Source organism: Chlorocebus sabaeus, chromosome 14, assembly GCF_047675955.1.
Source record: "Chlorocebus sabaeus isolate Y175 chromosome 14, mChlSab1.0.hap1, whole genome shotgun sequence".
Lineage (NCBI taxonomy): Eukaryota > Metazoa > Chordata > Mammalia > Primates > Cercopithecidae > Chlorocebus > Chlorocebus sabaeus.
The window spans coordinates 26916360-26944237 of NC_132917.1; the positions used below are offsets into that span (position 1 = coordinate 26916360).

General features: G+C 50.7%; 1 protein-coding gene across 1 annotated transcript; it reads left to right on the plus strand.

The window, feature by feature from the left end:
• The first annotated feature begins 10 nt into the window (after positions 1–10).
• On the plus strand, positions 11–27637 carry CAD (carbamoyl-phosphate synthetase 2, aspartate transcarbamylase, and dihydroorotase). Its single transcript, XM_007971162.3, has 44 exons — positions 11–372; positions 616–755; positions 3965–4094; positions 4924–5066; positions 5249–5390; positions 5584–5755; positions 6282–6467; positions 6627–6739; positions 7047–7192; positions 7447–7578; positions 7714–7947; positions 8394–8615; positions 8820–9008; positions 9270–9394; positions 9577–9707; positions 15117–15229; positions 15629–15873; positions 16096–16342; positions 16671–16769; positions 16939–17163; positions 17253–17435; positions 17635–17853; positions 18122–18289; positions 18877–19059; positions 19168–19272; positions 19923–20162; positions 20405–20486; positions 20983–21149; positions 21325–21489; positions 21647–21778; positions 22022–22223; positions 22631–22821; positions 22920–23060; positions 23286–23387; positions 24108–24204; positions 24752–24796; positions 24901–25070; positions 25165–25239; positions 25748–25960; positions 26152–26277; positions 26480–26635; positions 26732–26833; positions 27058–27152; positions 27267–27637. Exons 1-44 carry the CDS (start codon positions 291–293, stop codon positions 27367–27369), a joined length of 6678 nt encoding a protein of 2225 aa, XP_007969353.2. The 5' UTR covers positions 11–290; the 3' UTR covers positions 27370–27637.
• Positions 27638–27878: the final 241 nt, after the last annotated feature.

Below are 27878 nucleotides of genomic sequence, written 5' to 3' on the forward strand. Positions count from 1 at the left end.
CCTGGTTTTGCAGTGCGGAGACCACGAGGGCTCACTCCCCGTGGCTCCGCCGACCCCGCCCCTTACGTGCCCGGCGCCGCCCCTCACGCCGCTTGTGTCCGCGCCGCCGCAGTCTCTGCCGCCGCCAAGCGCGCCCGAGGCTCCTGCGCTGCCGCGCCCGGCTTCTCTCCAGCGCCGCGCGCCGTTAGCCACGTGGACCGACTCCGGCGCGCCGTCCTCACGTGGTTCCAGTGGAGTTTGCAGTCCTTCCCGCTTCTCCGTACTCGCCCCCGCCTCTGAGCTCCCTTCCCATGGCGGCCCTAGTGTTGGAGGACGGGTCGGTCCTGCGGGGCCAGCCCTTTGGGGCCGCCGTGTCGACTGCCGGGGAAGTGGGTAAGCAAGCCCGGTTAGGCTGCAGACCTTATCCCACGCTCTGATGCGCCTCTCCGCCCAACCTTCCCCGTCCAGACCCCGCCATTTTCCCGCCAGCACACCCCCTCCCCCCATTCGGTGCCCATGGGCCCCAGCGCCGTAAACCCCTCGCGACCAAGGCAGCCTCCACTGGGGTGTGCTCATCCCGCGGGAGGTGTTCCGAAGGGTGCCCTGCCGGAGCCCAGCCCTGCCTCTTTCTTGCAGTGTTTCAAACCGGCATGGTCGGCTACCCTGAGGCCCTCACTGACCCATCCTACAAGGCACAGATCTTAGTGCTCACGTATCCTCTGATCGGCAACTATGGCATCCCCCCAGATGATATGGATGAGTTCGGTCTCTGCAAGGTAGCCACACCCAGTGCTTTCTCTACATTCCTTTCAAATCAGTAATTGTTAACTATTAGTGAAGTAGGAGATGTTGACACCCCGCTGGGCATCGTGCAGAAAACATACCCACTGAAGTAATAAGTCAAGGACTGAGACTACTACTAACTGTAGTTAGGCAGGGGTTGTTAAGTACCTTCGGAGGCACAGAGTGTTGGAGGCCTCAGAGGGAAAAGCTACCGCCTTTGTTAAGGGCATCAAGGCTCTAGGCATAGTTGAAAGCATTCTGTATGTAGTGAAGGCGTGGATCAAGGAATGTAAAAGAGGTGTAAGGGAAACAGCCTTGTCCAATTTGTTAGGAATGCAGAAGTCATGAGAAAAAAAGCCTGCAGATAAGTTAGATACAGTAGGCATGGAGGGACTTGAAGCCAAAGCAGAGTCAGCTTAATTTGGTAAGGGATCCATTGAAGGTTTTTTTTAGCAGCAGAGTCAGATGGGAGCAGTGCTTTTTAGGACTACATAAATCAGTGGAAAGAGACTGGAAATTAGGGTCACATTCTTCGCAGTGACAGTGAGTGCCAGTTTACCTACAAAACCAGTGGTATTATCATTTTCTAGACCTACTGACATGGTCTTGCCTGATTTTCTGCTTTTCAGTTGTGTTCTTACCTCTAGGTGAGAAAACTGAGTTTCTTCCTACTTGAGATTTCCCCTATTCCTTCACCTCTGAAATTTGGAAACTAAGTTGCCCTCTGACAGTTCAAGCATTAAAAAACCCAACATATAGTAATTAAGGTAATAGAGGAAGTCAATCTGGCCTAGAGTAGTAGTTCTCAAAATTTGTTTGGCCTCGTTGCAGGTGTCTAAGCCTTTAATTCTTAATTTGCCTTCCCAGCCACCCTGACACTGGGGAAAGAGAGCTCCGGATGGAGGACATACATATTGTTCTTCTGGAAAGGAATTTATAGGTTCATCACAAACCTATAAATACACTGCATTCTAGTTGATAGTGCAGTATCTTGTGAATTTGGTTAACCTATGTCAGTCATCACCTTTGTCAAGTCTAGGCACACTGACAAAATTTGAGTTTATGAAACTACAAAATTGAGGCCCTATTAGTACCAGGATGGGAAAGGCCTCTTGGAGCCACTCACACATATAAATGGATTACTCCACCTGGCCAGGGAGAGTTCTGCCAAACTATCCTTCAGATCCCTGGACAGTCTCAGAATGCAGGTTCCTTAAACTCTTCATCACCCAGCTGAATGCAGTTTAAATATGCTGATCCCTCCCACTTAAACTTTCTGTTTCTGTGTAGCTATTAAACGCTTATCTATTGAGTCTATTGAGTAACATGTTTTTGTTTTTTTGGGGGGTGGGAGGGCAGACAAGTTCTCACTTTTTCACCCAGGCTGGAGTGCAGCGGCATAATCATGGCTCACTGCAGCCTCTGTCGCCTGAGCTCAAGCAGTCCTCCCACCTCAACCTCCCAAGTAGCTGGGACTACAGGCACCTGGCACCATGCCTGGCTACTTTTTTTGTATTTTTTGTAGAGACCAGGTTTTGTCACATTGCCCAGGCTGGTATATTATCTTTTTTTATTTAATTTTTTAAATTTGTGTTTTGTTTTGAGATAGAGTTTTGCTCTTATTGCCCAGATTGGAGTGCAATGGCGCAATCTCGGCTCACTGCAACCTCTGCCTCCTGGGTTCAAGCTATTCTCCTGCCTCAACCTCCCGAGTAGCTGGTATTACAGGTGTGGGACACCACGCCCAGCTAATTTTGTATTTTTATTAGAGACAGGGTTTCTCCATGTTGATCAGGCTGGTCTTGAACTCCCGACCTCAGGTGATCCGCCCACCTTGGCCTCCGAAAGTGCTGGGATTACAGGCGTGAGCCACCATGCCCCGCCTTTTTTAAAAATAATCCAAAATGAAGTTTGGGGGGCATGCTTAGTATTGTGCCCTGAACCTTTGTTTTTCATTTGGTAATGTATTTTGTACCTCCCTATCTTATTCAGTTTTTAATCACACTATATAATTAATATTTATATGGGTGTTACCTTGTTTTCTGGCTCCCTACATCAGAAATAAACGACATGAAGACAGGAACCTCATCTTTTTTTGTTCATTGCTCTTTTCTCAGCATCTTCTGCAATGCCTGCACCTCAATAAATGTCTGACTGACACCATGTGCCTTGCTCTTGAGTTCTGCTTCGTGACAAAGACGCATACATATTCATAATACCGTGTAAATAGCAAGAGAGGAAATAAAGTATTAAGAGAGCTCTAAGATGGAGGCATAAGCTGTATTGGGTGAGTGGGAGGGGCTTCACAGAGTAGAGATTTGTGATTTCAGTTTTAGATAAAGGAAGAAAGAGGTGGGGCGCGTAGCTCATGACTTGTAATCCCAGCACTTTGGGAGGCTGAGGTGGGAGGATCACTTGAGCCCAGGAATTTGAGAGCAACCTGGCACCATGGTGAGATCCTGTCACTACAAAAAATTCAAAAAATTAGCCAGGTGCGATGATCCACACCTGTTTTCCCAGCTACTCAGGAGTCTGAGGTGGGAGAATCACTTGAGCCCAGGAGACTGAGGCTGCAGTGAACTGTGTGTTTGCACCACTGCACTCTGTACTGGAGTACAGAGCCTGGGTAACAGCAAGACCCTGTCTCAAAAAGGAAAAAAGGAATGGCTAGGTGTGGTGGCTCACTCCTGTAATCCCAGCACTTTGGGAGGCAGAGGCAGGCAGATCACAAGATCAGGAGATCTGAGACCGTCCTGGCTGACATGGTGAAACCCCCATCTCTATTAAAAATATAAAAAATTAGCCGGGCATGGTGGTGGGCGCCTGTAGTCCCACCTACTCAGGAGGCTGAAACAGGAGAATTGCTTGAATCTGGGAGGCAGAGGTTGCAGTGAACTGAGATCTCACCACTGCACTCCAACCTGGGCGACAAGTGAGACTCCATCTCAAAAAAAAAATAATAAATAAAAGAAAGGAAAGTGTCATTTTCAGTGACCAACTGGGTACCCTGGGCCTGTGGGTTGTGTTTCATATAGAAGAGAGCATTGTTGGTAAATGGAAATATCTATGCAAAAGCACCAAAAGCTTGGTATATTGAAGGCCATTCAGTGTGACTGAATATAGGGTCTGTGGCCACACAGTGGGGAAAATGCTGTAAAAAAATAACCTGGCCTGAGGCTTCTCACAATCTTTCCATCTACAGTGGTTTGAATCCTCGGGCATCCACGTAGCAGGACTGGTGGTGGGAGAGTGCTGTCCTACTCCCAGCCACTGGAGTGCCACCTGCACCCTGCATGAGTGGCTGCAGCAGCATGGCATCCCTGGTTTGCAAGGTATGGTGGCAAGCATGGGCATATCTGGACAGAGCACAGCATGCCTGGATGGAAAGAATCAAGTTTCTGTAGTCTGCTGAGACCTGACTAAGACTGTGCTAGTTGGAAGATTTAGATTGGAGTTGGGCTGGGTGAAAGAATTGAACTGTCACTCAGAAGGAAAATTTCCAACACAGAAAGGAACTCCCAGCTTCCATAATCATCAGGTCAGGGCTAATTTTATTTCATCACCACCACTGGATGATTTTGAAGCAAATCTCAGACATCATATCATTTCATCTACAAATAGTTCAACATCTATGCAAAAGGAATCTTTAAAAAACATGACCATAATAACATCATACACTAAAAAAATTAATAATTCCCCAATACAAGTGTCCAGACAATGTTTAAAATTTCCTCTAATTTTTTTTTTTCCTGTTTATTTGAATCTTGCTGTAAACAGGATTCATGCGTTGCATTTGGTTGATAAGTCTCTTAATCTGTGGACCTTGTAAGCTATTTGAAAAGAGGTCTTTTTCCTGTATCTAGTATCCCATAGTCTGCACTTACTTGGTTACATTCCTGTGGTGTTACTTAGCGTATTCTTTTTTTCCCTTGATTTTATTTTCTATAAATGGATATATTTAGAGTTGTCCAATTCCGACGTGATATTTTCGGCAGGAATGCTTCATGGTAGTATACTTCTGTCACAATAGCCCAGGATTTTGATGCACATAGAACAGCTGTGTGTGACTAGGGCTCTGGAATGGAAGTGCTTCTGGAAGTCTGACCTCACAGATGACTGAGTTGGGGGAGTGTGATCCCTAAGACTGTGCTATTTTGACAGGAGTAGACACTCGGGAGCTGACCAAGAAGTTGCGAGAACAAGGGTCTCTGCTGGGGAAGCTGGTCCAGAATGGAACAGAACCTTCATCCCTGCCATTCTTGGACCCCAATGCCCGCCCCCTGGTACCAGAGATCTCCATTAAGGTACAGAGGTAGAGTGGGAGAGTGTTGCAAGCTCTAGCACAGTAGTTATATTCTGCCCACAACTGGGGGGTAAACACAGGAGAGAATCAAAGGAGGCTTTGAAGGTAAGAGTTGGTGCAGGCATATCTTACACCCACTGAGCACAGCTGCTAACTGTTGCCCTTTATTCCTTTATTTCTCAGACTCCACGGGTATTCAATACAGGGGGTGCCCCTCGGATCCTTGCTTTGGACTGTGGCCTCAAGTATAACCAGATCCGATGCCTCTGCCAGCGTGGGGCTGAGGTCACTGTGGTACCCTGGGACCATGCACTAGACAGCCAAGGTGAGTAGCTGGGGCCTGTTCAGGGCCTCAGACAAACAGCTTGGGTGGAAGATCTATCCCTTGGTCCAATGAGTATGAGTTGCAGTGAAGAAAATAGACATTGGGACTTACACTCTCATGGGTTGAGGGGCCACAGGTGTGCCTCTTGTAATTGAAATACTGATTTTGATGTCATCTTTTCTGCCCATTCTAGAGTATGAGGGTCTCTTCTTAAGTAATGGGCCTGGTGACCCTGCCTCCTATCCCAGTGTCGTATCCACGCTGAGCCGTGTTTTATCTGAGCCTAATCCTCGACCTGTCTTTGGGATCTGCCTGGGACACCAACTATTGGCCTTAGCCATTGGGGCCAAGACTTACAAGATGAGGTGGGACTTATGGGGAGCAGAAGGGGCCCATACTTGTGGCATGAGGGGTGGGGTGTCTCAGGAATGAGAAGAGAGTTGGCGTTTATTCTTGTTGAAATAGGAGCGGGAGGTTGCAGGTGAGGTGGCTCATGCCTGTAATCCCAGCACTTTGGGAGGCCAAGGTGGGCGGATCACCTGAGGTCAGGAGTTCAAGACCAGCCTAGCCAACATGGTGAAACCCTGTCTCTACTGAAAATACAAAAATTAGCCAGGCATGGTGACATGCGCCTGTAATCCCAGCTACTCTGGAGGCTGAGGCAGGAGAATTGCTTGAACCTGGGAGGTGGAGGTTGCAGTGAGCCGAGATTGTGCCATTGCCCTCCAGCCTGGGCAACAGAGGGAGACTCCGTCTCAAAAAGAAAAAAAAAAAAAAAAACAGAAACAGGAGCGGGGCTCCTGAGAAGAGGAGATCAGTGAGAGCTGGGATAGGTTCAGTAGTGAAGAGAGGGTGAGCGAGGCCTGTGACTCAGCATGCTTCTACCTCCAGATATGGGAACCGAGGCCATAACCAGCCCTGCTTGTTGGTGGGCTCTGGGCGCTGCTTTCTGACATCGCAGAACCATGGGTTTGCTGTGGAGACAGACTCACTGCCAGCAGACTGGGCTCCTCTCTTCACCAACGCCAATGATGGTTCCAATGAAGGCATTGTACACCACAGCTTGCCCTTCTTCAGGTGAGCCTAGTTTACTAGGTCTTTGCAACTTTGAAGCCCTGTGGCGCTTGATGATGGAAAAGTAAAGCACGGCAGCCCTCTTTCCCACTACCCACTTCCGAGGTTGCCAGTGTCATGCCAGGGACCATGATGGCTTTCATGATGCAATCTCTTTAATAGTGTCCAGTTTCACCCAGAGCACCAAGCTGGCCCTTCAGATATGGAACTGCTTTTCGATATCTTTCTGGAAACTGTGAAAGAGGCCACAGCTGGGAATCCTGGGGGCCAGACAGGTAAGATCCTGAGTAGAACTGGGTTGTGGACCTAAGAACAGGATTGGCTCCAGGATGGGCATAAGGTGGACATACCCTGGGCAACTCCTAGATGTCTAGGAGGTTAAGGGGATTGGGGGTGGGTGGCAGCCAACCCAAGATACCGTTTAAGCTTCTGTTGAAAGGAACTCCAGGGTTCTGGATTCTGGTCCTCCCTCTGCTACTCATTAGATGCGTAATTTGCTCTGGACTCTTCTGAAAGTGAGGGAGCTAATCCAGTTGACCTCTTGGGTCCAGCTCAGCTCTATGACCTTCTTTGCTTCCACAGTTAGAGAGCGGCTGACTGAGCGCCTCTGTCCCCCTGGGATTCCCACTCCCAGCTCTGGGCTTCCACCACCACGAAAGGTTCTCATCCTGGGCTCAGGGGGCCTCTCCATTGGCCAAGCTGGAGAGTTTGACTACTCGGGCTCTCAGGTGAGGCATCCCCCTCCCCACCTTTCTGGGTGTGTGACCCTCCAGAATGGAAACAGTCTTAAGGAGAAGGGCTGAGGTTGTAGGGAGGAAATGAATCAGATTTGGGGAATGTACAGAGAGATGTGGTAAGAAATAGAAGTCAATTATTAGGGGCCAAGAGTACAGGGAGGGAAAGAAGAGGAGAATGCTGCCCTAAGGCTGTTTGCAATCTTGCTTCTTCAGCAGAGGCTGAGATGCCATTCTTGTCCTTTTAGGCAATTAAGGCCCTGAAGGAGGAAAACATCCAGACATTGCTGATCAACCCCAATATTGCCACAGTGCAGACCTCCCAGGGGCTGGCTGACAAGGTCTATTTTCTTCCTATAACACCTCACTATGTAACCCAGGTATGACTGGGGCAAGGCTGGAATGAAAAGAGGACTGGGCAGGGGGCCCAGTGGTCATGCTGCATTATTAAACTTCTTTGATTACCTCTCTACCCACAAGGTTCTGATGCCTGTAACTCCCCTCTCTGTCCTCAGGTGATACGTAATGAACGCCCTGATGGTGTGTTACTGACTTTTGGGGGCCAGACTGCTCTGAACTGTGGTGTAGAGCTGACCAAGGCCGGGGTGCTGGCTCGGTATGGGGTCCGGGTCCTGGGCACACCGGTGGAGACCATTGAGCTGACTGAGGATCGACGGGCCTTTGCTGCCAGAATGACAGAGATCGGAGAGCATGTGGCCCCCAGCGAGGCAGCAAATTCTCTTGAACAGGTTGGAGGGGTGTTTGGGTAAAGGAAGAATGGTGGTGTTTTCTTTGGTAGTGTTATTTACTTTTTTTTTGAGACAGAGTTTCACTCTTGTTGCCTAGGCTGGAGTACAGTGGTGCGATCTCGGCTCACTGCAACCTCCGCCTCCTGGATTCAAGCGACTCTTCTGCCTCAGCCTCCTGAGTAGCTGGGATTACAGGCATGCGCCACCGTGCCTGGCTAATTTTGTATTTTTAGTAGAGATGGGGTTTCTCCATGTTGGTCAGGCTGGTCTTGAACTCCTGACCTCAGGTGATCCACCCCCCCCTCGGCCTCCCAAAGTGCTGGGATTATAGGCGTGAGCCACTGTGCCTGGCTGTGTTATTTTCTTCATATCGTTTTTTCTGTGGGTCAGGCACACCTTGGGCAGTGGGGAATAACCTGTTTGTTCATCTCTTCCACTCCTTGCAGGCCCAGGCAGCTGCTGAACGGCTGGGGTACCCTGTGCTAGTGCGTTCAGCCTTTGCCCTGGGTGGCCTGGGCTCTGGCTTTGCCTCTAACAGGGAGGAGCTCTCTGGTCTCGTGGCCTCAGCTTTTGCCCATACCAACCAAGTGCTAGTAGACAAGTCTCTGAAGGGATGGAAGGAGATTGAGTACGAGGTGGTGAGAGATGCCTATGGAAACTGTGTCACGGTGAGTAAATGGGGGAAGGATGGGAGTCGTGTCAGGCAGGATGAGCTTTTGGAAGAGCAGAGGCCTGGGCTAAGATCTTTGAGAGTTCTATGTCCCTCAGACCCAGGTTAGGTACAGCCCCAGAGGTAACAGGACCCTGGAGTGTAGCCTTCTGCCTCTCCTGACTCTGCTTGGCAGTGACCTCCATGGCACCCTCCTTCACAGGTGTGTAACATGGAGAACTTGGACCCACTGGGCATCCACACCGGTGAGTCCATAGTGGTGGCCCCTAGCCAGACACTGAATGACAGGGAGTACCAGCTCTTGAGGCAGACGGCTATCAAGGTGACCCAGCACCTGGGAATTGTTGGGGAGTGCAATGTGCAGTATGCCTTGAACCCTGAGTCTGAGCAGGTAAGCTTTAGGCTCTGGAGCTGATAGTGTGGTTGTTACCCCCTCTGCTTGCATAATTTTTGGCACTTGAAGTTGAGGTCTTTTGGCCTTACAGTCCCTGGAGTAGAAGCTGGAATCTCCTTTACTGGGGTTGGGCCTTAGGGAGGGTGCTTTTGCTAGCCATCCCTCTGGAGAGGGCTTATTTTCTCTCCTTTCTGAGACCTCTGCTAGACAGGGGCTTCTAGGTCGGTGACTTTTTTTCTTTATTCTCCTTCTTTGCAGTATTACATCATTGAAGTGAATGCCAGGCTCTCTCGCAGCTCTGCCCTGGCCAGTAAGGCCACAGGTTATCCACTGGCTTATGTGGCAGCCAAGCTAGCATTGGGCATCCCTTTGCCTGAGCTCAGGTACGAGGATGAGGGAGAAATCACAGTGGGGAAGTGGGTCGGGGGCTGAAGAAAATATTGATGGCACAGGAAAGATGAAAAGGACATTGGCCTATATTTGTGGGAATGGAGAGAGCTATCTGGAAGCTCACCGTTTACACTTCCTTCACTGTCCTTCTGGCACCCCACCTGCTGGACCCCAGGAACTCTGTGACAGGGGGCACAGCAGCCTTTGAACCCAGCCTGGATTATTGTGTGGTGAAGATTCCTCGATGGGACCTTAGCAAGTTCCTGCGAGTCAGCACAAAGATCGGGAGCTGCATGAAGAGCGTTGGTGAGACTCATTCCCCGGGCACTCCCATGGGGCCCCCCATGACCAGTAATCTCAAATGTCCGAGTTCCCTGGCGTGGTCTTTTAGCCCCTATAGGAGCAGGTGCTTGAGACATTTCAAACTAAGATTATAGTCCTCGTCAGGAGTCGGGGAGGCATCTGGAAATCTGTGTTGGAATACAGAATCTCCGGGATAGGTGCAAGCCACCAGACTACCTCATCTCATTTTTACAGTATCTCCTCCTCTGGCACTTTCTGCTTTGGCCACTAAATGACATTTTTTTTATTATGATGTTTACATCAGAGCAGGGCATCATAGACCTTTTTGGTGACAAGGAAATTTATTAGTGAATGATGAATGGCTGTAACATTACCCAGCAGTGGCAGAGCATGTTGGAATTGAGTTAGTATGTTTCTTTGTGGTATCCCTTTAGTTGCCTAAGACCATACTCTAACACATTTTAACCAAAACAAAAATATACATGTACCAGACAGAGTGCCACCAGCCTGATAGATAAGAGCATTTTGTGGTGCTCCAGCTTTCCATTTAGAGCAGTAGTGGCCTTTAAACAAGTCTAAGCTCAGATATTATTTCAGAATTTTTAGAAATTCTGCAAGACTGCCAATTTGTTCCTTCTGGAGATGAATCTCTGTTATATGAAAATTAGAATAAACATGGGAATGAAGCCATAATTAAATTGTGGCAAAAAGAAGTGGATTGAAAATAGGCCAATGAAAGATTGGTTCCTAGATGAGACATTTAATTGTTTTGTATCTATTCAAGTATTCTTGGAATATGGTCTTTGATAATTTTTTGTAACTTTTATTATACAAGTAAGTAAGAAACATGAATCATGGAAAACAAGAAAAGATAGTTTAACCAAAGAACAATAGTCACCTGTAATCTTACCTTACAGAGATTGATTAATTCGGCCATGTGTCTATGACTGCATACATTTCTAGGCATATGTGTATGCATGTGTTAGGTTTCTCTTTTTTAACAAATCTCAAAATAAAAGGTCTTATAACCACAGTTACAAAGAAATCGAACAAAATAAGTCACAATCTGCTTTCTTAACACTGCTGTTAGCATCGTAGTGTTCTTAAAACTTTTTTAAAGCAACATAAATGTTAGAATTGTAAATAGAAAAATGCAGTTGGTAAGAAATACTTAAGCCCCTAGAGTAAATGGTCAGAGGAGATGAACAAAACTTTACAGAAGAAGAAATCAATAAGCAAACCTGGAGAAAAGACGGTTCCTGTCATTAGTAAATAGAAATCTAGTTAAATGAGATACTGTTTATGCCCACTTCTTAGGTTGGTTAAACTTTGTATTATAAAGCACAGACTTCTGTAGTTATTTGTACTTATCAAAGGCTGTAAAATTTGTGTTACCTATTGCCTCTACATTTCTAGAAATTTATCCTAAGGAAATTATCCAAAACAGAAAACATCATACCCAGTCCAGGCACGGTGGCTATGATTAATCCCAGCACTTTGGAAAGCTTAGGTGGGAGGATCGCTTGAGCCCACGAGTTCAAGGTTGCAGTGAGCCGTAACTGTACCACTGTACTCCAGCCTGGGCGACAGGGTCTTTTTTGTTTGTTTTTGTTTTTGTTTGAAACGGAGTTTCACTCTTGTTGCCCAGGCTGGAGTGCAGTGGTGTGATCTCAGCTCACCACAACCTCCGCCTCCCGGGTTCAAGCAATTCTCCTGTCTCAGCCTCCCGAGTCACTGGGATTACAAGCATGTGCCACTATGCATGGCTAATTTTGTATTTTTAATAGAGACAGGGTTTCTCCCTGTTGGTCAGGCTGGTCTTGAATGCCCATGCTCAGGTTGATCTGCCCACCTTGGCCTCCCAGAGTGCTGGGATTATAGGCATGAGCCACTGTGCCTGGCCGAGACCCTGTCTCTTTTATCTTTTTTTTTTTTTTTTTTTTTTTTTTGAGACGAAATCTTGCTCTGTCACCCAGGCTGGAGTGCAGTGGCACGATCTCGGCTCACTGCAAGCTCCGCCTCCTGGGTTCACGCCATTCTCCTGCCTCAGCGTCCTGAGTAGCTGGGACTACAGGCGTCCGTCACCATACCTGGCTAATTTTTTGTATTTTTAGTAGAGACAGGATTTCACTGTGTTAGCCAGGATGGTCTTGATCTCCTGACCTCATAATCCGCCCGCCTCGGCCTCCCAAAGTGCTGGAATGACAGGCGTGAGCCACTGCGCCTGGCTTTTTTTTTTTTTTTCCTTTTATTAGACGGAGTCTTCCTCTGTCGCCAGGCAGAAGTGCAGTGGCGCGATCTCAGCTCACTGCAACCTCCGCCTCCTGGGTTAAAATGATTCTCCTGTCTCAGCCTCCTGAGTAGCTAGGACTACAGGAACGCACCACCATGCCCAGCTAATTTTTGTATTTTTAGTAGAGATGGGGTTTCACCACATTGATGGTTTTGATCTCTTGATCTTGTGATCCGCCTGCCTTGGCCTCTGCTGGGATTTCAGGCATGTGCCACCATGCCCAGCCAACCCTGTCTGTTTAAAAAAAAATAAAGAAAACATCACAGCCTAACTTATAATTATAAAATTATGAAAATCTTTTTTTTTTTAATTTTTTTAAATACAGAGTTTTATTCTGTCATGGTGGAGTGCACTGGTGTGATTTTTTTTTTTTTTTTTTTTTTTGAGACGGAGTCTGGCTATGTCTCCCAGGCTGGAGTGCAGTGGCACAATCTCGGCTCACTGCAAGCTCCGCCTCCCGGGTTCATGGCATTCTCCCGCCTCAGCCTCCCAAGTAGCTGGGACTACAGGCGCCTGCTACCACGCCCGGCTAGTTTTTTGTATTTTTAGTAGAGACGGGGTTTCACCATGTTAGCCAGGATAGTCTCAATCTTCTGACCTTGTGATCCACCTGCCTCGGCCTCCCAAAGTGCTGGGATTACAGGCTTGAGCCACCGCGCCCGGCACTGGTGTGATTGTAGCTCACTGCTGCTTGCATCTCCTAGGCTTAAGTAATCTCCCACCCCATCCTCATGAGGAGTGAGACTATAGATGTATACCACCACACCCTGCTAATTTTTTTTTTTTTTTTAATTATTTTTTGTAGAGAGAGAGGTCTCACTATGTTGTGCAAGCTGGTCTCAATCTGCCTCAAGTGATCCTTCTGCCTCAGCCTCCCAAAGTGTTGGATTACAGGTGTGAGCCACCAGGACTGCCTAATTGTAAACACTTAAAAGCTAAATGGGCCAAGTGCAGTGGCTCACGCCTGTAATCCCAGCACTTTGGGAGGCTGAGGTGGGCATATCCTCAGGTCAGGAGTTTGAGACCAGCCTGGCCAATATGGTGAAACCCCATCTCTAAAAAATATACAAAAATTAGCCAGGCATGGTGGCACGTACCTGTAGTCCCAGCTACTCAGGAGGCTGAGGCAGGAGAATCACTTGAACCTGGGAGGCAGAGGTTGCAGTGAGCTGAGATTGCACCACTGACTCCAGCCTGGGTGACACAGTGAGACTACATCTCAGGGAAAAAAAAAAAAAAATTGCTAAATGTCCTTCAGTTAGCAGTTAAATTATGGCAAATCATATAAGAATTAAGTTGGTGTTGGCCGGGCACAGTGGTGCACGCCTATAATCCCAGCACTTTGGGGGGCCGAGACCAGCCTGGCCAACATGGTGTAACCCTGTCTCTACTAAAAATACAAAAATTAGCCGGGCATGGTGGTGGATGCCTGTAATCCTAGTTATTTGGGAGGTTGAGGCAGGAGAATCACTTGAACCCAGGAGGCGTTACACTGAGCTGAGATCACCATTGCACTCCAGCCTGGGTGACAAGAGCGAAACTCCATCTCATAAAAGAATTAAGGGCCGGGCGTGGTGGCTCAAGCCTGTAATCTCAGCACTTTGGGAGGCCGAGACGGGCGGATCACTAGGTCAGGAGATCGAGACCATCCTGGCTAACACGGTGAAACCCCGTCTCTACTAAAAAATACAAAAAACTAGCCGGGCGAGGTGGCGGGCGCCTGTAGTCCCAGCTACTCGGGAGGCTGAGGCAGGAGAATGGCGTAAACCCGGGAGGCAGAGCTTGCAGTGAGCTGAGATCCGGCCACTGCACCCCAGCCTGGGCGACAGAGCCAGACTCCATCTCAAAAAAAAAAAAAAAAAAAAAAAAAAAAAAGAATTAAGTTGGTGTTTATGAGGCCACGTGGCAATGTGGGAAAATGTATGATGAAAAAACACAGGATGGAAATTATATGTATGCTGTGATCATATGTAAAACATACCTATGAAGGGCCCGGCACGGTGGCTCACGCCTGTAATCCCAGCATTTTGGGAGGCCGAAGTGGGTGGATCACGAGGTCAGGAGTTTGAGACCAGTTTGTCCAACATGGTGAAATCCCGTCTCTACTAAGAATACAAAAATTAGCCGGGCGTGGTGACATGCACCTGTAATTCCAGCTACTCAGGAGGCTGAGGCAGGAGAATCGCTTGAACCCGGGAGGCAGAGGTTGCAGTGAGTTGAGACTGCGCCATTGCATTCCAGCCTGTGCAACAAGAGTGAAACTCCATCTTACAAAAAAAAAAAAAAAAAAAACCTACGAAGAAAAGTCCAGAAAGAGAAATTCTAAAATGATGGTTGTAAATGTGATTTACTTTGCGTGGATGAGTAGTAGGACTCATCTTCCTATTATATCTACACTTTTAAAATAAGTTTTAAAGAATTTCAGATGGTGTTATCATTATGTAAATAAATCAAGCCCAATAACTGGACAGCCATCAGTGGTTTGGGCCACTGTGATAAACTTCCAGTATCCAGTATGTGGGGTATATTCCAGTATCCCCATGCCCGTTTTAGGCATATTGATTCTATATTCATTAATAAGCATAAAACCTGAGCTTATCCATGAAAATGGCAGGGAAAAGAGCTATAAGTTAAGATTTCTTTTTTTGTTTGTTTTGTTTTGTTTTGTTTTGTTTGAGAGGGAGTCTCACTTTGTTCCCCAGTCTGGAGTTCAGTGGCGCGATCTCTGTTCACTGCAAACTCTGCCTCCTGGGTTCACACCATTCTCCTGCCACAGCCTCCCAAGTAGCTGGGACTACAGGTGCCCGCCACCATGCCCGGCTAATTTCTTTGTGTTTTTAGTAGATATGGGGTTTCACCATGTTAGCCAGGATGGTCTCAACCTCCTGACCTTGTGATCCGCCCACCTTGGCCTCCCAAAGTGCTGGGATTACAGGCGGGAGCCACTGCGCCCGGCCATTAAGATTTCTTAATCGTTGAACACCATGAATCCCACCATCATGTGACTTGCCTTGGGAATCTCCCAGAGTGTTGACTATAAACCATAGGCATTATGGGCAGTGCCCTCCTTCCACCCTTTCCACCTCCACACCTTCAATCTTTCCATTCTGTTCTTCCAGGTGAAGTCATGGGCATTGGGCGTTCATTTGAGGAGGCCTTCCAGAAGGCCCTGCGCATGGTGGATGAGAACTGTGTGGGCTTTGATCACACAGTGAAACCAGCCAGCGATGTGGTAAGTTGCTCCCCTCCCCTGGTAACACCCCTAAAATAGACCCTGCTTCTCATTGCCCCCAGACCATGAGCTTGTTACCAGTAACACTAGCAGCAGTTATCATTGGACATTTGCTTTGTTTTCAGTTTGCTGAGAATTTTGAGATGTCTCATTATCACGCAAGGATGTATTACCAGATTTGTTTTTACAGATGAGGAAACTGAGACTTAGGTTCTAGAAATTACTCAAAGCCACATAGCCAGTGAGAGGTAGACCCAGGATTGGTATCCAGGTTTTTGCAATTATACAGCCTATGCTCTGATGTACAGTTTCCCCTTCCTGAGACAATGGCAGCTACGCATGCTCAGGCTTTTAGATGGGCTGGTGGTAGCTTCCCTCTGTCTACCCCCTTTCTATCAGGAGTTGAAGACTCCAACAGATAAGCGGATTTTTGTGGTGGCAGCTGCTCTGTGGTCTGGTTATTCGGTGGACCGCCTGTATGAGCTCACACGCATCGACCGCTGGTTCCTGCACCGAATGAAGCGTATCATCACACATGCCCAGCTGCTAGAACAACACCGTGGACAGCCTTTGCCTCCAGACCTGCTGCAACAGGCCAAGTGTCTTGGCTTCTCAGACAAGCAGATTGCCCTTGCAGTTCTGAGGTCAGAGGTGGCAATGAGAGCTTCCGGCTGAGAAATGTGGGGCAGAACCTTGGTATCAGTGAGGGACCCTTGGGAGGGAGGAAGGAGAGTGTGGGGAGCTTTAGAGGCTTCTGACCTTGGTTCCAAGGACATTTTCTCTCATCCCTGCCCTGGGGTCTCAACCCTCTATCAGTCTGTACCCTACTCCCTGGGCCTGTGTTTCAGACCCTTCTTCTATTTTAGCACAGAGCTGGCTGTTCGCAAGCTGCGTCAGGAACTGGGGATCTGTCCAGCGGTGAAACAGATTGACACAGTTGCAGCTGAATGGCCAGCCCAGACAAATTACCTGTACCTAACATACTGGGGCACCACCCACGACCTCACCTTTCGAACACCTCATGTCTTAGTCCTTGGCTCTGGCGTCTACCGTATTGGCTCTAGCGTTGAATTTGACTGGTGTGCTGTAGGCTGCATCCAGCAGCTCCGAAAGGTCAGAGAGTGCATTTTCATTCCAGTTTCTTTGCTGTTTTGTTTATCTCTAGCAATTGCTTGGCACTGATCCTGGCATTTCCTATTAATTGCCGTCATTTACTTTGGTCACAGAGCTTTGGGGCGGGGGTCCTTTTAGGCCATCTCTCATGCCCCACATGGTACATGAATCTCTTCCCCATCACTTTGTACCTCCTTCCCTCCCAAGGCTGGGGTCCTGTACAGCTCTTTCAGAGGAAGCTGTGCTGGCACTCTCTGAAGTAGGGGCTTTGGCTTAGTTTCTCTATGATTTTCCTGACTGCTAAGTACCCTTCCCCTCCCTCTTGCAGATGGGGTATAAGACCATCATGGTGAACTATAACCCAGAGACAGTCAGCACTGACTATGACATGTGTGATCGACTCTACTTTGATGAGATCTCTTTTGAGGTGAGGGGTAATGGGGGCTTCCTGGTAGCTTGTGTGGCCAGGGTCGAGTGGAACAGCTGACTGACCTAAGATTCTTTTAAACTTGGGGGCTGAGGGAAGCAGTGAGCAGGAAGGCTCAGATTCCTGCCCTCTTTTGCTGCCACCGCTTGTTTCTTCCCCTGCACTGTAGGTGGTGATGGACATCTATGAGCTCGAGAACCCTGAAGGTGTGATCCTATCCATGGGTGGACAGCTGCCCAACAACATGGCCATGGCGTTGCATCGGCAGCAGTGCCGGGTGCTGGGCACCTCCCCTGAAGCCATCGACTCGGCTGAGAACCGTTTCAAGTTTTCCCGGCTCCTTGACACCATTGGTATCAGCCAGCCTCAGTGGAGGGAGCTCAGTGACCTCGAGGTGGGCTGGGACCTGGTGGGATACCTGGAGGCTGGATGATTCTTGGGGGTGAGTGTGAACAACCCAGCTAAGCTCCCTGCCTCCTGTAGTCTGCTCGCCAGTTCTGCCGGACCGTGGGGTACCCCTGTGTGGTGCGCCCCTCCTATGTGCTGAGTGGTGCTGCTATGAATGTGGCCTACACGGATGGGGACCTGGAGCGCTTTCTGAGCAGCGCAGCAGCCGTCTCCAAAGAGCATCCCGTGGTCATCTCCAAGTTCATCCAGGAGGCTAAGGTGGGAGGCTGCAGACAGCGAAGTCTCTGAGGGCATGCTGCCAGCCCTGGAGGAGACTTCCTTCTCTGGTCCAGCAGAATCATAGGCACCAGGGCTGGGAACAGTGGGCTCTGTGGGGCTCGGTAAATGAAGAGACAATCCTAGAGTAAGTGGGAGAAGAAAGTGGCCGTACGTCACACTGTCTGTGTCCCCCCACTAGGAGATTGACGTGGATGCTGTGGCCTCTGATGGTGTGGTGGCAGCTATCGCCATCTCTGAGCATGTGGAGAATGCAGGTGTGCATTCCGGTGATGCCACGCTGGTGACCCCCCCACAAGATATCACTGCCAAAACCCTGGAGCGGATCAAAGCCATTGTGCATGCTGTGGGCCAGGAGCTACAGGTCACAGGACCCTTCAATCTGCAGCTCATTGCCAAGGTAGTAAGGCTAAAGGAAAGAATTAAAGGGCCACAGTGCCATGAAGCCCTGTACTGTCTCCTACCTTCACCTAAGTAGGCAGGGAAGCTTGAGGGAAGGGGCTATAGCTGGAGCTAATGAGGTATTGGAGCTTATGACAGTTAGTCACCGTGAACCCTGCTCAGTCTGATTCCCCCAGAGACTGGTGACTGAGAGGAAGAGTCTAGGCCTATAGATAGTGTCAGCAAGGCCATCCTGCAGAAGGCCTGACCAGTCTTCTCTGCCCCAGGATGACCAGCTGAAAGTTATTGAATGCAACGTACGGGTCTCTCGCTCATTCCCCTTCGTTTCCAAGACACTGGGCGTGGACCTAGTAGCCTTGGCCACGCGGGTCATCATGGGAGAAGAAGTGGAACCTGTGGGGCTAATGACTGGTTCTGGAGTCGTGGGAGTAAAGGTAAAGAATATTGAAACCCTTGGGGTTAGCAGAAGAATAGCGGGAGAGAGGTCACTCACCACACAGAGTTGTCAATCAGCATGTAAACCAGGCACTGACTGCGAGGCATTGCCGGATCATGGGGGTAATGAGGTGGTCATTGTCCCTTAGGAGCTTACTTTATGGTAATAGGAGGGAAGAGAAGTTGCATCCCCAAAAAAACTTTGGTATAGAACAGGCTGTGATAAAACTACATATTCGACCTATAAACAGAATGCTGCAGGAGTTCAGAGACAGGAGGTGCTGCTTCCAAAAGGGGTGATCTGGGAAGACTTGAGAGAAGGGGTGCTATTTGAATTGAGTTTTGAAGGATGGTTAAGGTTTTTTATTTGCAGAGCTTGTAAGGTTTTTTATTTGCAAGGGCGCATCCTAAGCAGAACCTGAGGGACGACCCCAAGTATGTTTGGAAAGCAGTAGGGCACACAGAGAGGGCAGGCTGACCCTGCCATTCAGATGAGATCAAGAACAGGGGACCGTGTCCGTCTCTGCTGGTGAGGGAGGAGGTCCCCTCACACCTTGGCCCTCTCTCTTCCCTCCTGCTCCTTTAGGTGCCTCAGTTCTCCTTCTCCCGCTTGGCGGGTGCTGACGTGGTGTTGGGTGTGGAAATGACCAGTACTGGCGAGGTAGCCGGCTTTGGGGAGAGCCGCTGCGAGGCATACCTCAAGGCCATGCTAAGCACTGGCTTTAAGATCCCCAAGAAGAATATCCTGCTGACCATTGGCAGCTATAAGGTACCAGAATCCATGTGGATTTCCCAAGGGCCGTGGCTCTCCGAGCCAGGGCTGACCTTGAAATGGAAGACAGGAAGAAAACAATTTCATCCTTCTGTTTGGTTTCAGAACAAAAGTGAGCTACTCCCAACTGTGCGACTACTGGAGAGCCTGGGCTACAGCCTCTATGCCAGTCTCGGCACAGCTGACTTCTACACTGAGCATGGAGTCAAGGTACAGGAACTCTGGCAACTTACCCCACTGTTGCCCTTCCCCAAGGGGGTGAAAATACTTCACCAAAGAATTATCTGGGCTGAGCATGGTGGCATATGCCTGTAGTCCCAGATACTCAGGAGGTTAAGGCAGGAGACTCTCTTGAGCCCAGGAGGTAGAGGCTGCAGTGAGCTGTGAGTGTGCAGTGAATGCACCATTGCACTCCAGCCTGGGAAACAGTGAGATGCTGTCTCAAAAAAAAATAAAAATAAAAAAAATGATTTTCTCCTATTCCCCTGCTTTTATTATTACCATTATACTAATAAGCTATATTCCATGTAGAAAGCAGAATACACAGGAAGCAAAGAGAAAAGTCTCTTATAGTCTCTCTACCACTATTCTGATATTTTTCCTTCCGGAATTTTCTCTGTGTACATATGTGTGAGCTCATATTGCACCTAGTCCCTGGTAACCTATTTACTTAGTGTAGATATCTTTCCTGTCAAGAAATATACTTTGCCAATATCAAATAGAGGCAGCCCTCGGTCCCCACCCTATGGGTCCTCAGTCTCCTCATCATGGGCTCCTGGGCCAGCTCTTCTCCCTTAAGGTTAGCTTTCCTGACCCCTGCCAGGCTCAGCTTAGCCTTGACCTTGACTCTGGGTTGGCAGGTAACAGCTGTGGACTGGCACTTTGAAGAGGCCGTGGATGGTGAGTGCCCACCACAGCGGAGCATCCTGGAGCAGCTAGCTGAGAAAAACTTCGAGCTGGTGATTAACCTGTCCATGCGTGGAGCTGGGGGCCGGCGTCTCTCTTCCTTTGTCACCAAGGGCTACCGCACCCGGCGCTTGGCCGCTGACTTCTCCGTGCCCCTAATCATTGATATCAAGTGCACCAAACTCTTCGTGGAGGTAACTGAGACCCATGTCTCAGTTAGGCATGGGAGGGAGGCAGTCTGGGAGGGAGACTGCCGGTGTTGATGGAGGAGTGAGTGTGGAACAGTCATGCTAGTAATAAAGCTTCGTGGCTACAGAGGGAGAGACGGTGGGTATAGAGAATACAGAGCTTGGTTTATGGGAAAACCCACATCTCTCCCTACAACTCCCAGAATCACCCTTCCCTTAAATCAAAGCTGACTGCTTTCCACTTGCAGGCCCTAGGCCAGATCGGGCCAGCCCCACCTTTGAAGGTGCACATTGACTGTATGACCTCCCAAAAGCTTGTGCGACTGCCAGGTAAGTCTTTGGGGAGAACTTGGCTTTTGGACACTGGCAGCCGCTGGCATAGAGGCCCTCAGTGTGGTGAAGGATGGCTGGGGCGCCCACACTCTGTCCTGGACTGCACAGACTGTGAAGACCCCAGAATCTTTCTCAGTCTTTCATTCCTTGATCCACAGTGGCCTGAAGATCCTTTTTTTTTTTTTTTTGGAGAGGGAGTGGTGTGCGATATCGGCTCACTGCAACTTCTGCCCCACAGGTTCAAGCGATTCTCCTGCCTCAGCCTCCCAAGTAGATTATAGGCGTGTGCTACCATGCCAGGCTAATTTTTGTATTTTTGGTAGAGACGGGGTTTCACCATGTTGGTGAGGTTGGTCTCGAACTCCTGACCTCAGGTGATCCACCTGCCGCGGCCTCCCAAAGTGCTAGGATTACAGGCGTGAGCCACCGCATCCAGCTCATCCTTCCTATTTCTGAATCTTCCCGTAATCTTGCTGCTTCCATTTTATCGCAGGATTGATTGATGTCCATGTGCACCTGCGGGAACCAGGTGGGACACATAAGGAGGACTTTGCCTCAGGCACAGCTGCTGCCCTGGCTGGGGGTATCACCATGGTATGTGCCATGCCTAATACCCGGCCCCCCATCATTGACGCCCCTGCTCTGGCCCTGGCCCAGAAGGTGAGCCACTGCACCCCTCTTCCTGGTATTGGAGACCCACATGCCCCCACTAGCCACCCTTGCTTCCCTGAGCCCTTTTCCTTCTGCCCCTCCCCATGGGCCCAGGCCACTGGTGCCAGACTAGCCTGTGTGGGCATGGGTGCCAATGAGCCTTACCTCTGTGTATCCTCTCCAGCTGGCAGAGGCTAGCGCCCGCTGCGACTTTGCCTTATTCCTTGGGGCCTCGTCTGAAAATGCAGGAATGTTGGGCACCGTGGCCGGGTCTGCAGCTGGGCTGAAGCTTTACCTCAATGAGACCTTCTCTGAGCTGCGGCTGGACAGCGTGGTCCAGTGGATGGAGGTAGGGAGTGTGCATGTGGCAGGAGGCCACCACCCAGTGTCTCCTGGCTTGTGGGCCCCTAGCAGAGAGGATTCAGGGTAGCTCCTGGGGGTTCTGGGCTCTGATGAGCACAGTAAAAAATTCTGCACATTTCCTCATCAGTTCTTTCTGCTCCCAGCATTTCGAGACATGGCCCTCTCACCTCCCCATTGTGGCTCACGCAGAGCAGCAAACTATGGCTGCTGTCCTCATGGTGGCTCAGCTCACTCAGCGCTCAGTGCACATATGTCACGTGGCACGGAAGGAGGAGGTAAGAGTATAACAGAGTTCCTGCTGTCTCTGTTGCTTTCCTAGTAACACCAAAGGTCAGGGTAGTCCTTGGGGGCAGGAGACAGCGGGAGGAGAGTCTTGAGCCAGTGGGAGGAGGGTCTCGAGCCAGCGCCCTTGCAGGTCTACATCATCATTTTTTCAGCAGGGATGTTGGCCAATGGGACTTTGTGTAGGGCAGGGCATATGGATGGTGCCTTTTCTGGATCTTCCCATTGTTCCTCAGATCCTGCTAATTAAAGCTGCAAAGGCACGGGGCTTGCCGGTGACCTGCGAGGTAGCTCCCCACCACCTGTTCCTAAGCCATGATGACCTGGAGCGCCTGGGGCCTGGGAAGGGGGAGGTCCGGCCTGAGCTTGGCTCCCGCCAGGATGTGGAAGCCCTGTGGGAGAACATGGCTGTCATTGACTGCTTTGCCTCAGACCATGGTGAGAGAATCCAGCATGTACCTCCTCTGCCCAGTGGGGCTTGTGGAACAGCCCTAGCAAGAAAATGGGAACCAGGCCTCAGGACTCTACAAGGACAGGGTCTTGATCTATATGAGACCCTAGCCTCTAGGGTGCCTGGTCTGTGATAGGTAGGTGCCTGATAAATACTTGTTGAAAGAATCAATGAGCCAGTGAGTAAAACTGCAAATGAAAGAATACATGGGTAAAAGTGTGGGTTCCAGAAGATCGCAGCAGTCCTGTTGCCCTCATTTCCAGTTCCCAGAAAAAATGAGCATCGGGAGTGGTAGTGAGCGTAAGGAGGTTGTTGAAGTGCAGTCCTGGGGTGTGGGTGACTTCCCAGACGTGGAGGTGATTGGTCCTGAGGGTAATGGCTTTCTTTCTCCCAGCTCCCCATACCTTGGAGGAGAAGTGTGGGTCCAGGCCCCCACCTGGATTCCCAGGGTTAGAGACCATGCTGCCACTACTGCTGACAGCTGTAAGCGAGGGCCGGCTCAGCCTGGACGACCTACTGCAGCGATTGCACCACAATCCTCGGCGCATCTTTCACCTGCCCCCACAGGAGGACACCTATGTGGAGGTGTGGGGATGAGGCCCAGAGCAGGAGGGGAGCTCTCCAGCCCTAGGGTCTGTTCTCTGGGGAGCCTTTCCCTAGCATAACTCATGTCCTCTGGGCAGGTGGATCTGGAGCATGAGTGGACAATCCCCAGCCACATGCCCTTCTCCAAGGCCCACTGGACACCTTTTGAAGGGCAGAAGGTGAAGGGCACCATCCGCCGTGTGGTCCTACGAGGGGAAGTTGCCTATATCGACGGGCAGGTACGCAAGTAGCCCCTGCCTGATCTCAGTAGTGGCCTCTTCCACAGCACATTCATTTCTTCCCTACCCAGCACATCTACACTGTCCCACTATGTGCACCACTGCCCTGGACCAGGGGTTGGGGGCACAGCTCTCTCAAGGTGCTTTTTGTCCTTGCTGACATCCACCCCTTTAGGACCTGAGTTCTCTCTGCTCCCTCCTGAGTGCCCTGCCTTCTGCCTGCAGGTTCTGGTGCCCCCGGGCTATGGACAGGATGTACGGAAGTGGCCACAGGGGGCTGTTCCTCAGCTCCCACCCTCAGCCCCTACCACCAGTGAGATGACCACGGTATCTACACTACTGGGCTAGGGGGCTGGGAGGTGTTAGTCCCAGGGCAGGATAAACAACTTGAACATTTTCATTGGTGGTTCAGGAACAGTTGCGGTTTTCTTGAGGGACTGAATTTGAAGTGGGGTTGGGTCAATTACTTTTTTTTTTTTTTTTTCTTTTTGAGACAGAGTCTTGCTCTGTCTCCCAGGCTGGAGTGCAGTGGCGCGATCTCAGCTTGCTGCAACCTCCGCCTCTTGGGTTCAGGTAATTCTCCTACCTCAGCCTCCTGAATAGCTGGGACTATAGGTGCGTGCCACCACACCCGGCTAATTTTTTGTATTTTTAGTAGAGATGGGGTTTCACCGTTTTAGCCAAGATGGTCTCAATCTCTTAACCCAGCTGGGCCAATTACTTTTTAAAAACGCTGGGCCTGGCCAGATGCAGTGGCTCATGCCTGTAATCCCAGCACTTTGGGAGGCCAAGGCAGCGGATCACCTGAGGTCAGGAGTTTAAGACCAGCCTAGCCAACATGGTGAAACCCCATCTCTACTAAAAATACAAAATTTAGCCAGGCGTGGTGATGCACATCTGTAATCCCAGCTACTTGGGAGGCTGAGGTAGGAGAATTGTTTGAACCCAGAAGGTCACGCCACTGCACTCCAGCCTGAGCGACAGAGCAAGACTCCATCTCAAAAGAAAAAGAAAAAAAAAAACTCTGGGCCATTGTTATCCCTCCAGACACCTGAAAGGCCCCGCCGTGGCATCCCAGGGCTTCCTGATGGCCGCTTCCATCTGCCGCCCCGAATCCATCGAGCCTCCGATCCAGGGTTGCCAGGTAAGAGTGGGCTTCCTGTGACTCAGAGGCTGTGTAGGGACAGGATCCACTTCTTCCCAGCGCCTCACCTTTCTCTACTTACACGTCTTCCTCTCCATCCCTTTATCCTTGTCTGATCTGCTGCGCCATCCTTTGCCTAAACAAGTCTCCCAGTGTGAGTAGGCATCTCACAACTTGTCACATGCCCTTTTTTGTTGTGGGCAGCTGTGTTCCTCCGCCCAGGAGCTGGGATCCCACGGGGCAGCAGAGCGTGGGGTAAATCCAGGTTGTTGGTTGGTGTGAGTCTGGCCGTTCCTCTTGCCTAGGATGCCTTTGCCAACTAGGAGAGCCCCGGGAGGGCACCACTGCTCCCATAAAACACAGCCCCATGGAAGCCACCTGTCTGTCCCCAGAGCTGCTGCAGTCCCCTGCCCTCCCCTAACCTGCTATATTACTGTGTTGTGAATTGGTTTAACACATACACTGTGATTCAGAGTTCCTGGGAATATGGGATTTCTTTCCAAACCTCAGCCATAAATATATATCTGTCCTCTTGTCCTGTTTGCAGCTGAGGAGCCGAAGGAGAAGTCCTCTCGGAAGGTGGCTGAGCCAGGTGAGACTCTACCCTGACGCACACTCACCTCGGGGACCTCTGATCTGGCCTTGGTAGGAGGAGAACCCTCTGACCAGCCTCTTCTGCCCCATCCCTCACTGCAGAGCTGATGGGAACCCCTGATGGCACCTGCTACCCTCCACCACCAGTACCTAGACAGGCATCTCCCCAGAACCTGGGGACCCCTGGCCTGCTGCACCCCCAGACCTCACCCCTGCTGCACTCACTAGTGGGCCAACATATCCTGTCCGTCCAGCAGTTCACCAAGGATCAGGTGCCTGGGGCAGGGAGGATGGGACCACCCAGAGCTTTGAGGATTTGGAAAGCTGGGGCTAGGACCTTTCTAGCTAACTTGGGCTCTTTCTTAGATGTCTCACCTGTTCAATGTGGCACACACACTGCGTATGATGGTGCAGAAGGAGCGGAGCCTCGACATCCTGAAGGTCAGGATCAGGGCTGGGGGTAGGCTCCAAGCCATTGCCTGCCCTTGGGCAGCATCAGGGCAGGGCTACACAGTGGTCAGAGTGGGTCTTACCCCTGCCATCCTGTCCCCTTATGTTAGTCCATCCCTCTGCTGCTATAGATCTTCCCCCCACATTTTCCCTCCCCAAAGCAGGATTTAGCTGACTTGGGAGGCCCTGAGCATGAGACCATCACCCCTCTAGTGGGGTCTTCTGGTCTGGGCTGCTGCAATCACAGGAGAGAGCTAGGGTATGTCCTCCTTCCCCGGCTCATTCACTTAATGATGGGTGGTTTTCTGGAGGCAGAGCCTTTAGCTCAGAGTGACACCAGTGGTGGAAACGTCAAGGATCTGACAGGTCACAGGGAAGGTTTAGGTGCAGAAGGGTCCTCACAGCATCCCTCAAATATCACTTGGGGTGGTGGTGCCCACCTGTGGTTCCCCCAGGGTGGACACGCATACGTACACCTTCCACCTTGCTCTCTCCCCAGGGTAAGGTCATGGCCTCCATGTTCTATGAAGTGAGCACACGGACCAGCAGCTCCTTTGCAGCAGCCATGGCCCGGCTGGGAGGTGCTGTGCTCAGCTTCTCGGAAGCCACATCGTCTGTCCAGAAGGGCGAATCCCTGGGTGACTCTGTGCAGACCATGAGCTGCTATGCTGATGTCGTCGTGCTCCGGCACCCCCAGCCTGGAGCAGTGGAGGTGAGGCCAGCCTGGGTACTGAGATGGGGTTAAGAAGGCTGGACCCAGGGACTTGAGAACCCTTCTACCCACATTTTCTGTGACTGCAAGTCTCAGGTTGGGCCAGATGAGTGAGGGGACCCCGGAAGAGTGGGACTGGCAGTTGGGGGGCCTCTGAGCTGCAAAAGACAGGATTTTCCCCTTTTATCCAGCTGGCCGCCAAGCACTGCCGGAGGCCAGTGATCAATGCTGGGGATGGGGTCGGAGAGCACCCCACCCAGGCCCTGCTGGACATCTTCACCATCCGTGAGGAGCTGGGAACTGTCAATGGCATGACGGTGAGGGTGGTGGCAGGGGTTGGGGCCCTGCCAGGGTACGATCTAGAGAGGGAGGCAAGAAGTGGTTACCCTGGTCCAGGACAGCTGCATCAAGGAGGCCTTCATTCTGCTCCAGGGACTTTTAAAAGCTTGGAAATGATGTAGCGGGGGGCGGGGGGGAACCCAGTCTGGGATCCCTGTGGTGACTGGGTTCCTCCCCTAGATCACAATGGTGGGTGACCTGAAGCACGGACGCACAGTACATTCCCTGGCCTGCCTGCTCACCCAGTATCGTGTCAGCCTGCGCTACGTGGCACCTCCCAGCCTGCGCATGCCACCCACTGTGCGGGCCTTTGTGGCCTCCCGCGGCACCAAGCAGGTGAGACCCTCACAGCCCAGCCTGGAGGCCATGGAGATGTGGGTTGGGCAGTCAGAGCCCAGTGCTGCATCCACCATGGCTCTCCTCACCCTCCAGGAGGAATTCGAGAGTATTGAGGAGGCACTGCCTGACACTGATGTGCTTTACATGACTCGAATCCAGAAGGAACGATTTGGCTCTACCCAGGAGTATGAAGCTGTGAGTGCTGGGCTTGAGGAAGAAGCCAGGGCTGCTGCCATAGGGCATCAGATATGAGGACAGAAAGGCTGGGCTGAGGGCTGGGTCAGAGCTATTAAACCTCATGTCCGTCAGTTGCCATAGCTGCATGTGGGTGTGGAGGGGGCCACAGTGGAGCCCAGACTTGTGTCCTCTGTAGCCACTCCTACCTCAAGGCACTAACGGGGACCCCATCTGCCTTGCAGTGCTTTGGCCAGTTCATCCTCACTCCCCACATCATGACCCGGGCCAAGAAGAAGATGGTGGTGATGCACCCGATGCCCCGTGTCAACGAGATAAGGTGGTGCAGCATCAGAGTTGGAGACTGCCTTGGGGCTGGTGGAGGGGAGGAGACTTAGTCCTGGACAAGCCATCCATGGCCTGCACGATAACACTTCCTTTTTTTTTTTTGCAGCGTGGAAGTGGACTCGGACCCCCGCGCAGCCTACTTCCGCCAGGCTGAGAATGGCATGTACATCCGCATGGCTCTGTTAGCCACCGTGCTGGGCCGTTTCTAGGGCCTGGCTTTCTCAGCCTCTTCTCTTTAGGCCCAGCTGCTGGGCAAGGAATTCCAGTGCCCCCTACGGGGGCAGCACACTTAGATATTCTTGGACATCCAGATAGCTCACATGTGCTGACCACACTTCAGGCTCTGGACTGGAGCTCTCTGGCATGGGGGTGGGGCCTCAGATGCTGGGGCCCAGTCTGCCCCATCTTCATTCCTGCACCTTAAACCTGTACAGTCATTTTTCTACTGACTTAATAAACAGCTGAGCTGCCCCTTGATGCTGAGTGTAGTAGAATGGAGCTTTCTTTTAGAAAATTGAGCAGATTCCCAAATGATAAGAGCAGCCTCACCAGGCAGGGCTCTGGCTAGGGCTGTGTGCCCACACTCGGCATTCTCATGGCTCTTTGGGACTCAGCAGGAGCATGTTACTCTGTTTGTGCTGAGTCCTATGTCGTGCTAATGCCAGAGCTTACCTGGAAGCTCTGGCTGGTGTCCCAGTCCTTCTTCCTCAATTCAGTT

Bases quoted from the DNA above. Each gene is read 5' to 3' on its own strand.
- CAD (XM_007971162.3), top strand. From the start codon at position 291: ATGGCGGCCCTAGTGTTGGAGGACGGGTCGGTCCTGCGGGGCCAGCCC. The intron at 25,071-25,164 runs GTGCCTGGGGCA...GCTCTTTCTTAG, and splicing joins AGCAGTTCACCAAGGATCAG to ATGTCTCACCTGTTCAATGT. The intron at 26,278-26,479 runs GTGAGGGTGGTG...TTCCTCCCCTAG, and splicing joins GAACTGTCAATGGCATGACG to ATCACAATGGTGGGTGACCT.